At 34.1% G+C, this 12,453-nt stretch overlaps 1 protein-coding gene across 1 annotated transcript; it reads right to left on the bottom strand.

Moving 5' to 3' along the window:
* Positions 1 to 1,435: 1,435 nt before the first annotated feature.
* LOC130625618 (uncharacterized) lies at positions 1,436 to 8,946 on the bottom strand. Its single transcript, XM_057440718.1, has 4 exons — positions 8,623 to 8,946; positions 5,993 to 6,037; positions 5,139 to 5,229; positions 1,436 to 2,175 (listed from the first exon to the last, which is right to left on the bottom strand). The coding sequence occupies exons 1-4, from the start codon at positions 8,929 to 8,931 to the stop codon at positions 1,736 to 1,738; spliced, it is 885 nt and encodes a 294-aa protein (XP_057296701.1). The 5' UTR covers positions 8,932 to 8,946; the 3' UTR covers positions 1,436 to 1,735.
* Between the last annotated feature and the right edge of the window lie 3,507 nt (positions 8,947 to 12,453).

The following is a 12,453-nucleotide window of genomic DNA, read 5'->3' on the forward strand; positions in this document are numbered from 1 at the left end:
CTGAAAAATGACACAAAAATAAATAAAATCCAAAATGAATCGAAAAAAATGTATATCGTTTTTGTTAAAAAATTGTTATAAATTTTTCAATTGAAATAGACGGCAATTAAAAACTCTCTAACGATAAATTTAAACACATGGGTTACTAAGGAATAAAACTTAATTTAGCGTGACTTTTTCACTAAAAATTTACTTCATTGTTCCTTTCAAATAATTAGTTTTTTGAAATACGACACAGTTTTGGATAAGATGATTTATAGCGGCCGTTTGTAAAAAAAAATTAAACAATAAAATCGTCATTGTCTGTCATGATAACAGACTACTTTAACCTGTGGAAGAATTCATAACTCCATCTGTCCTATCTATGCCTCTCTCACCACCAATACAAAAGCTAAACGTTGAATTCATGGCTTTATCAGACTGTTTGTGTTGGAACAATGTGCCATGCGCCTATTACTCGCAGGATTCGCGTTGATTTTCGACAAAAATTAGAAACTCTAAGTGTGATACCGATAAGTGTGACAAAATTCCTGCTCAGGTAAATGTTCAATATGGAGATCAAGTCCTTTCATTTTATACCAACGAACAAAACGAGAAAAGTCATATCTTGTTAATACCATTGACGCTTTTTTAAACTTCTTCAATAAAATATGCTAAAAATCTTCAACAAAAGAAGCTGTAAATAATTTTATTGTGGATGATCTACGTTTGAACAAATGAAAGAACACTGTATGTACGCTTGTTTTATCATAACGTATCAGCTGCAATTACTAAATCGTCCTTGTTAAAAGTAAAGTATCTGTCACTTTCTAGTTTGCAAGAGAAATATATTGGCTAAGGTTTTTAAAATAGTATTGGCGATCCATCTAACTGTTTCCAACTTTATTGATACACGTATTTTGTGTGTTCAAATGGGTTGTGCCGCAACTTTATTTCGAAAACACCCGGCAGAACCCGATTTTACGGATTTTGTTTTTGTTGCACGTAGATTAGTTACGGAACGACTGCATAACCCAATAAAAAAAGCTCACGAAAACCAATAATGGTGTCAGGTTTGTAGTTCTCCTTTTGGATTTTTTTTTAAATACTTTGTACCTACAGGAATATTAATTTTTCGGTATGTTTTCAAATGTTGATGAATATATTATCACGTTTTCTAGCCATGTATAAATCTGAAACAAACCAATTTTAGGATTTTGACTACGAACGGAGACTTCGGAGGCAGCAATTTGCTGAATCCAGTCACCTATAGTTAGCTCTATTCTATTCATATTCTTTTAAAGTTTTTATTTAGCTTGGTATAATCTTATGTATTATGTTGGAATTGTGGCTACCTAGCTCTGCAGCTAGCTTTGCCTAAACAAATTCAATAATTCTTATGCTGAATGCAGTTAGGTAGTTACACTTTTATTACTGTCATGAAAACTTATACTGCAAAATAGAAGTGCTGAGTATTTTTTTAGCTGGACGGCATTATGACGGGCCTGTTTCCTGTGTTTTTATTCAAACCGAAGTTGCAATAAAGTATTTTTGAAAAGAGTATTACGCCTATACGGATGGGCGACACGGTTTACCTGGTATCACGATTAAGTTTTTAACTTTTACGGGAATTCCATAAAATAAAAATTATGGGCCGTCTGTTTTTTGGAATCGTACGATCTTTCACGATAAAATAATGTAAAAAGTATCAAAGTGAAGTCCACGTTATCCTGCTCAACATATCGACCAACAACGATCAGTCACAGAACACAGCATACACGTCTGCACAAGAACTTCCAGATCGATAATTCTCAGACAAACCTCTTAAATCTGGGAGGTACCAGATTCTCAACTCGTCTCCTTTTATTGCAGGTTTGTTTATATGATCAAATTCGAGGTATGGTGAGTTGCCATGGTATCCAGAAAGGTAGTAGTATTTCTTCGGGTTTGAATTTGGAAATATGATGACGTTGTTTATGTCAGTAATTGCTGTCCAAATCTCCTGTTCATTGGTGTAATCGCACCCCCATAGTGAGACACCGGTTGCACCAGGAACATAGCAATTTAATGTGGTTTCGCCTGTATGTTGAAGCTTTAGCTTTTTAAGTGTGCCAGTATGACGTAATGTGAAGTTTCCATAACTGTCATCTCTTGCACCAAAACACACATTTGTTGTTTGAAGCTTCCAATCGTCGACTAAAATGTTTAATGACACACAAATTACAATGCTTATTATTTTTCAAAACTGTTTTATGTTTAAATTATCTTTATCTGTCGGTGATTTCTTGGTAATCTATAGGTTATCTATGTATAGGTAGTTTCTTGGAAATTTTTTTACACACGAACGAAGACAAATAACAGTTATCTTTTGACATTTTGATCACTGGAAATCTAAATTATTGCAACTTATACCAAGCTTAAGGACTGATTTATGTTTTGTCACCGATTTACATGGAAATTAAAGTGATTGTAGCGTATTATACATTGCAACATCAAAACCGGTCAGTATCCGTTAAATAACAAATATATCAATGATTAGTATGTGGCGGCAATTAGTTTGTACCTGTAGCCTGGTTGGTATATTCTATTCTAATATTTTTTATCTCTATAATAATATGCTACCAAAACGTTAGCAAACCTTATCTTCCTCCTGAGTGGATTCTTCCACGGGCCTTATCGACTAGTCTATCGACTAGTCTCTATAATAATACGCTAGGTGTGTCTGCCTGTGTGTCTGTGACAGGCAAAGTGGATGTCTTCATTTTCCTTTGATGTTGCCGAAAAATGCATGTCTAATATGTTAAATTTTCTGACGTTACAACGCGACGAGAATAACACTACTTTAACGTCAATATCCTATATTAAATTAATGAAGCCATTACGGTGCACATAAAACTTTGAGGCCAAATAACTTGAAAACGAGGTGGTGACGTCAATGATTTTTCACCGCGTGGGTAACTAGGGACCAACTAGGACCAATTTGGGTAATTTTTCTAAACCTGGGTCCCCAAATCCGTTTCGGAATGGACGGGTTGATGACGTCATCGAAAAACCTTCAAACCCTAATATCTCTGCAACCGTTTATCAAAAGTACATAATCCTATACATTTTTCTGATCAGAGTTTCAAGATCTATGCGATGAAAGCAACCGGTATAGAAATTTCCAAAAAAAATTTTTTAGGTTTTGTCAGGCCATTGCTGACGTCAGCAAAATTTTCAAACCCTTATAACTCATTAACCGCTCATTAAAAGCACATGATCATATAAATTTTCTTGATCAGCGTTTTAACTCCACACAATAGAGGCAACGTGAAAACAAGCTTCTGAATTTATTTATTTTGTATTTGCACTGCTGACGTCAGCAAAAAATGTAGAACAACCTATTTTACCATCTTCCTTTTGCATGAGTGGATTTTTCCACGGGCCTTATCGACTAGTCTATATAATAATACGCTAGGTGTGTCTGTGTGTCTGTGACAGGCAAAGTGAATGACTTCATTTTCCTTTGATGTTGCCGAAAAATTCATGTCTAATATGGTAAATTTTCTGACGTTACGACGCGACGAAAAATAACACTACTTTAACGTCAATATCCTATATTAAATTAATGAAGCCATTACAGTGCACCTAAAACTTTGAGGCCAAATAACTTGGAAACGAGGTGGTGACGTCAATGATTTTTCACCGCGTGGGTAACTAGGGACCAACTAGGACCAATTTGGGTAATTTTCCCAAACCTGGGTCCCCGAATCCGTTTCGGAATGGACGGGTTGATGACGTCATCGAAAAACCTTCAAATCCTAAAATCTCTGCAACCGTTTGTCAAAAATACGCGATCCTATACATTTTCTTAATAAGCGTTTAAGACCTATACAATGAAGGCAGCAGGTATACAAATTTCTAAAAAAAAAATTTGGGGGGTTTAACTGGCCATTGCTGACATCAGCAAAATGTTAAAACCCTTATGTCTCATTAACTGCTTATCAAAAAGATATGATCATATACATTTTCTTGGTCAGCGTTTTAACATCTGCATAGTACAGGCAACGAATAAACTAAATTTCGCCAAATATTTTTGTAATTGCACTGCTGACGTCAGCAAAAAATCTAAAACAACCTACTTTTCCATTGTCCTTCTGCTTAAGTAGATTTTTCTACGGGCCTTATCGACTAGTCTCTAAATTAATACGCTAGGTGTGTCTGTCTGTGTGTCTGTGACAGGCAAAGTGGATGTCTTCATTTTCCTTTGATGTAGTTGAAAAAGTTATGTCTTATTTGTTAAATTTATGACGTTACGGCGCGACGTCAATAATACTACTTTAACGTCAATATCCTATCTTAAATTAATGAAACCATTACAGTGCACTTAAAAAATTTGAGGCCAAATAACTTGGAAACGAGGTGGTGACGTCAATGTTTTTCACTGCGTGGGTAACTAGGGACCACTGGGACCAATTTGGATAAATTTCACAAACCTGGGTCCCTGAATCCGTTTCGGAATGACCGGGTTGATGACGTCATCAAAAAACCTTTAAACCTCAATACCTCCGTAACCGTTTTTCAACAGCACGTGATCTTATACATTTTCTTGATCAGCGATTCAAGATCTATGCAATGAAGACAACGGGTATTCAAATTTCCTAAAAAAAATTTTTGGTACTTTCAGGAGACTTTCTTGACGTCAGCACAATTTTCAAAGCCTTATATCTCATTAATCGTTCATCAAGAGCTTGTGATCATATACATTTTCTTGATCAGCGTTTTAAGCTCTACACAATAGAGGCAACGTGAAAACAAGGTTCTATTTTTTTTGTGGATTGGTTGCTGACGTCATCAAAATTCAAATCATGCTTCTTTTTTTTTTTTATCCTGCCTAAGTGGATTTTTCGACGGGTTTTATCGACTAGTTTTTATTAAAATATTTGCCGTATTTTCATCAAAGTTTTATGTCGTTGCATTGCATTAAAATTAGATGTTGATTAACCCCTCCTTTCTCCCTCTTTTAATGGTATTAGAACAATATCTGAATTTCATACTTGTATAGGATTACCTTACACTGACAACTATTGTTCAAATAGAATATAAAGGGTAGGACAGGCATGTACAAAAAACCATATGCAGTACTTAAATAAAAAAGTAAAACTTAAGTAAAATCATACCATTGCAGTGACATTTGTGTTGAGTTCCATCGTAGGTGTTTTCACATCTTCCATATTTGCATGGTTTGACTGTGTCGCAATAAGAAACATTCTAGAAATGAAAGCACACTTAAGTTTTACAGGATTAACTTTTCTTTATATATATTTTTTCTTTTTGGATTTTCAAGTATTCTCATGTTGAGTTAACTTTTTAGACAACCTATGGTTACCCACTTAGCTGAGATCTTACCCTCTCTAAGGAATCTTTATGAAATGCGATGAAATGCGGGCTAGCTGTCTTAAATGCCATGTTACTTGAGTCGACAGGGTGATTTCTTCATATGAATGAATGAAGAAAAGTGCAAGGAGGTCTAAAATAGCTATGTGAACGCTGGGTGCATCTTATCTTTATCAAGCAAGCAGCCCCCGGTACATCAAATCAGCTCAACCCATTCAACAGCCAAAAATACTAAACTATGTAACTTAGAAAGTTCTTGGATTTTTTTTTTATTTTTTCAGACAAAGAAAGTTGGACAATTTTATGGGGGGATGATAGAAATTTTGACTAGAGTTGTTTTACGTAAAGAATTAACTGGTTAAATGTGAACAAAAGATGTAAACAAAAGATTTCGCAAGTGACGACCATTTTGTCTGACAAAAGTATCACAATCTTGCGTCTTATAGATTTTTAATTCACTGTCGAAAAATCTTCTTTACATATTCCTATTCAGTGGTTCAAAATGGTTACGCGCAACTTTTTATCGCCCCCCCCCCCCGCAGAGTTATTCCATAATTTTAAAATTAAGCCTTAACCAAGCATTTGTCTTCCCTATAGTAAAAACGGCGTTCAGTATATATCATTCAAAAAGACAAACCTCAGTTGTCGGAAGTCCATCTCTCCATTTTGTTATGTCCTTCTCCTATGGTAGAAAATATAAAACGAACGGGAAATATTTTGGAATAAATAGAAAATTCACACTGACTGTAACTCCTTTGAATGAGTTTTTTTTAAATATTTTCTCAAGAAGGTTATTCCTTAGTATGTTTTTAATAAAAATTAACAAATATAAAATCAGGAAGTATATGAAATGGGTTAACTTATTGAGCACATGTTAAACAACTGATAAACTATTTATAATTATTAGTTCATAAATATACAAAATTGGAGTATTCCAAAAAACTCTAAGTCAATGAAAACTTTTAGCCGGAGAAAATTTGGTTACTGACCCTCAAAATTAGTCACTTTTCTACATCTCTTTTTTTGTTTTCCTTTTTTTAACATGGTTTCAACATGGTTATTTTCACTTTGAAAAAAAAAAGAAATGAGATACCACGTTTTAACTTTATATAATAGATCGGGTTAAGTGACAATCTATGTTTTCAGGCCAACCTTAAAGCAACATATAACAACGTCCATTTCTTTTACCTTATGATTTAGTTAGCGACATTTTGGGGAGTCAGTATTTTTTAGTGACGTCAGAAATGGGTAAAAATTGGCTTAAATTTGAGATTTCTGATATATTTATATATTAGAGCGAATATGACAAACAAAAGTAATGTACAAATATATACTATGAATTTCCGTGCGGCTTTCTTTGCAGGACATTTGGTGATTATATGTATAGTTAAGATAATTGCGGTATACTAGTACTGATAAGTTAACACCGCCGCGAAACACTAGAGTGTCTATAAAATGATGAGTATCGTTCTTGTCGTGTTCAATTGTAAACTGAACTTCTTTTGTAAAACATTATAATATTCAAGCATTGCGTTTAAATGCGCTCCTTTATGTATTAAGAAGACGTCATCCACGAATCTCTAAAAGCGTGATCTGAAGTTAATAAAGCTGTGGTCTCATGAGCTAGCTTATATATTTCAGTTACCATATAGAAAGTTGCGCCACTCATAGCCACACCGTCAGTTTACGTTAAGAAGTTACTGTCAAATAAATACGAAGGTTTTATAAGCACAACCTCGACCAAGGAAATTAATTTTTCAATAGGGATCGTGTTTTGTTCTCATACTCATTATCATTAAGTAGTAATTCCCTGATAATGTATAATACATTATCAGGGAAAGGTACATTTGTGTGGAGTAAAATAACATCAAATGATAAACTCGTCGTCCTTGATCCGTATGTTTGCGATAAATTCCGAAAACTTTCAAGTTTTTGCTTTGTGAGATCTCGTTTGAGTCGTGCGTATGGACCGTTGTTGATGTGGTCATAACTTTTATCAAGATAATCCTTCCTGTTTAAAATAGAAATGCCCGAGAGAAAGAGTTATCTCATATAAACAACACCTTACTTGCAACCAGGTACTCGAGACAAAACATTAAAAAGGGTGAAACAAAGTTCAGAAACAGAACTGATAAGAGCCGTGACGGGGAGGATGCTGCAGATGAACCAGTAGCTACAGTGTGTATGCTATATAGCAGAGACAAATAACATACTTCGTCAGGTATTAAAAGATTATAAATTGAGTTTTTCAATCTAGAAACACGCTACGTAGTATATTGTCGAATTCGAAATACAAAATGTGCCTAGAAAGCCAATCTAATATTGTCCACTGATCATAGACCGAGATTCTGGTTGGATAACAAAAACAGTCACAAAAACCATAAATAGTAAAGTACGCCAAAATATGGGCTAAAATTTTGTGACTTTTTATCCAATTTAATAAGCTCCACGAGTATAAAAATTTTTTAAAATGACGTCACACCTGTTGTCATGGTGACACATCTGTCAACAGATGGTATTAAAAAAATTTAAAGTTTTTGTAGAAATTGTTTTACATTCATTTTATGCATTACTTATAGGTTTTCTATTTTTGATGATGACGTCATCGCTGACTTAATGATGTCATTGGATTTTTTTTATCCCAATAATGTTCCAATGGATTAGTCATCATGTGTACCAAGTTTCAATGCAATACCATGTTTCCTTCATCGTTTTTAAAGGGGGGGGGGGGGGGGGGGCTAGCCTCCTTAACTTACAAATGGCCAAAGATAATTACGATTATTGCCCGACGATAACAGCTGTCAAAACGTTGCCTAGAATAAACTTTCATGACATGATAATATTTATATTATTCAACGACTAAACAGATAAGTGGTAATATTTTTCAATATATATATATCGCATAGCTTTTCTTGAAATGTTAATTAAAACATTTGTATGCACGTGTTTATACCCAATTTATTTCTTACTTACTTTGAATAACACGACGCGCTGCATCTGTTAACTTGTTAAGCACAATTTTAACAACTAATCAATCAATATTTTTCATAACTTTACAAAAACAAAAACGCTTATAACAAGTTGAGAAAGGAAACTTAATAATGTTTTTCCTCATGAAAAATAAAGAATATCGCATCAGGTATGGGTTATCGTATACTTAAGGCAAGGGGTTGCAGTTGGTCAAAGTCAAAGTACACGTTCTTAAGTACCTTTAAAATCTTTTTACTTAAAAGTCTTTTACTTAAAATTTTTATTAGCTTTTCATACCTCATATGTTTCCATTTGATCACCATCTGATAACTTTAAAAGCTGCAACTCATCGCCACCTCCTTCCTTAACAAACCAACACTCTCCGAACCTTTTTTCAACTTTGTCTTCCTTAAAATACGGCTTGTCACAATTTTCGTTATGTCGACATTCCAACAGACAGGCTGTTCTTATCTGTCGTTTCGCATATCTTGTAATTTTTCCCTTTGTGATGGAATCTACATCATGTATATGGTAGAGATACTCTTGTGTTAATATATATTTGATAGCAGAACATAATAAGAATATGCTGAAAATTCTAACAGCCATATTTTCTTCGTCTCTTTGTGAAGTTATTCTTCTTTTACTTCAAACACCTTCTAATAATATCAGAAGGTTACCATTGGCAACTAAAAATATATTCAATTGACGGTGGGATTGAAACGCAAGCTAAATAACCAGAGCTCTTCAGATTAACACGAATTTTAAAAGCAACTTGGAATTATTGTCAGCCAGGAAGTTGGCCTAACTAGCAGAATTTGTGACAAGAAATACAAGCATGTTACCTATAGTTGCTTATAGTCAGATCTGTAAAGACCTAAAATTGCGTAATACTTTTCATATCACTTAGAATACGTAGAAAATCGTGTAACAGAAAATGAGACTAATTAATTTTAAATGAATAAGGTAAGTCGAGTTTCGTCAATTTCAATAATTAAAAAAGGTTAAAAATAAACTTTGTATATTTTTTATAGAATACGTCATCATTAGCCTTCAATAATCACGAGAAAATTCTTGAACGTGATTGGCTAAGTGGAGAGTTATAAATATAATATCTCTCTTATTTTATATGTACAATATACCTCAAAAAATTTCAGTAGTCCAAGTAGCCAGGAAAAAGCAAATGTTCATAGCACCTCAATTCTGTGTTGTCTGATCATGGCTTAAACTGTGAAATAACCTGTGCAGTAGTGCCTACTGGGTAGAAACCGGGATAGTCGGAAAAAATTAAAGCCACTAACCATTGAAATCAAAACATTGTTTTTTTTTGTTTTTTTTCAGTTTCAACAAATCCAAAAGTATCAGATGAAAGTATGCTTTCTGTTAGTAAAAAGTTTATTTTTGCATGGTTTTTAATAAAGTATTTCTAGTGCATTAAAAAAATTTGATGCGCTTTTTTTAGAATCTACTTGTAACTTTCTTTTCATATATGGAGTGTACATACTGATGGGTAGCAAGAGCGTGGGCCTTGTGGTTATGGAGTTCGCTTTGCAATCACAAGGTCCGTAGTTCGGTCACAGCGCGGGCATGTTTAGCAAGTGCCTTTACGACAGCTACGGGTCAACCCATGCCATGTGAGGGAAATTGGGTAGGTATTACCGGTGTATACTTAATGTAGACATTCCGAACAGAGGACCCACATTAATAACAGTGTTTCCAACACTGAAGTGGCTATATACTGTATAAATATTCGGAATAATAATAATACTAAAAAGTTGTAGGTAAAGGACTTGGTTCTCGTAAATATGGCAACAGGACTTTTTGACATCTTGGGACCACTATATTTTTCATAAATATCCTCTACTCAGAACAATCATCGTATTTCATTATTCTGCATGCAAAGAAAGTTCGGGTAGTTTGTTTTTGAAATTTTAAGCTTCATTAATCCAATATACCTTTAGCACCCATTTTTCTCTTACGTAAAAAACGGTAACAAAACGCTTTTTTACATTTGCAAGATGGTAAGATTCTCTCATTTAATTTTACCCTATTTCTAGAAGACTACCATCGACAATTCAACAATTCATTTCCACGACATAGAATGAGAATTGGTATTTTGTCCCTCAGATTAGATTGTAGTTACATTCTAATACGTTTTCTATCCTTGCTACACCTTTTCGAAATTTTCACTGTTCCAAATTTTCAAGTCTTTAATTCTTTAGATGGTGTGTGAGGTACATAAAAGTTTTGCTATTATACCCGAACTGAATTCGTCGATAAGTTTGTTAAGTGGCCAAATAACAATTTACCGATTCAGGGGCGGATCTAGGGTTGGGCAGCCTAGGCAATTGCCTAAGCCTAATTTTGTGGCCGTAGAAAAAACATTCTATAGATAGAATAATCCAAAAAAAACAGAATTATTTTTGTAAATTTGTTTTTGGCATCCGGCTCATTTCGACATCATGACGATGCGGCGTTTTATCAATTTTTTTATCATTGATATTTTACTCAAAAGCAAACCCGGGGCGATCTTAGGCAAAAATATCGATTCGCCTAAAAGGTCTGCGGGTTTTCAAGTTCCAATGAATGAAATTTTGAAATGGGAAGAAAAAACGCCTAAAACGTCCGTGGGTTTTTAAGTTTAAACGCCTAAAACTACCACGGGTATGGTTACATGGACGACAAGTGGATGCTTCTTTTTCAACATGGTTTAGCTGGGTCAGGTCCAATTGCAGGAAGCACCTCAAGTGGCTAGAATAAATCAAAGCAATTGTATGCTAGCTAAGTTGAATGAAGAAATTTTGAATTTGGAAACCCTTTCAGATATTAAAAGGATTGGAAATGCTGGAGGGAAGTATTGTTGCCACGTGTGCCATGTTGTTGTCTTAAACTTAAACTTACATCCTGCCTCTGCAAAAGACAATAAATACATTGCTTTAAAGTAAGTAATACTTCATATATTTTAGTTTTTACTGCTGCTGGATTTAAGGCACTTTTTTGTCAAGAACCATTCTTAAAAGTGGTAAACCACCAGATGTTCTTACAAAACGTGTGATTTAAAAATTCTCTTTCTTATCAAAACAAAAGGTTTTAACTTGACCTCGATCAAATGGATTGTTTGTTTATTAAAGCCAATGCTAAACGAGATAACTGAGGCAATTTATGTAAACACTGTCCTGGCGGTCAAAAAATGTTTGGAGGTGTATGTTAAGTTTGGTATAGAGTATTGCTAAGCTGCATGTATTGTTGGAATTTTGTTAGTTTTTTGCTTATTGTTTTAAGGTCACAAGCTTCGTGTATCTTCTTGTCCGTGTGGAAAAAGAATAATTCTTGTAAGATAACTAAGGGACAGCTCTTTCATAAACGCAAAAGTGTAAGCCAAATGTAAATAGGTCTGTAGATTCCCTTTCCCTGGGGATGTACAGATAGGTAATATTCGAATGTTGTCAGTCCCTGAAATCATACGCACTCGGATATGTGCTCTAAAAATCGATGTTTACAGTATGAGATAAAGACTTAAACGTCAAAGGATTCTACCTCGTCCCAACGTCAAATTTACGTTTAGCATATACTTTGCGATTGTGAGTGTCCCTAAGAACTTTGACTTTGTTGGAACTTTTAAACAGTAGATTTTATATACAACATCCTATTGCTCATTTAAAAACTTTTAAGAACACGAGGAGATCCTTAACTTTCCCATGCTGCAACAAACAAAAGAATGAAACAATACCTAATCCAAGAATAGTCCAAGTTTGTTGTATAATATTTCTTTTTCTTTGTTGAGCAATACAACATATATAATCTTGTTTTAGGAATAGATATATTGATGTCAGCCATGATGAATATTCTTCTGACATTGAAATTCACCATCAATTAAAGAACACGGGAGATTCATTATGAATCCTTATAATATTGGAAAACTGTAAACAATGGATATATATCTAAATATCAAATGGATGGATATGATATCAAAATAACTTGTACTGATAGAAATGATTTTTACGCAAAAGGATACAGATCGAAACAAGAATTGCATGTTAAAAAACGTTCTGCTACAGCCCGCAAGCTGATAAAAATGTCCTGTTAACTTATGCATATGAGTAGAATTTGTATATATATATATATGTTGCT

The sequence above is a fragment of the Hydractinia symbiolongicarpus genome, chromosome 14, assembly GCF_029227915.1.
Source record: "Hydractinia symbiolongicarpus strain clone_291-10 chromosome 14, HSymV2.1, whole genome shotgun sequence".
NCBI classification, from domain to species: Eukaryota; Metazoa; Cnidaria; class Hydrozoa; order Anthoathecata; family Hydractiniidae; genus Hydractinia; species Hydractinia symbiolongicarpus.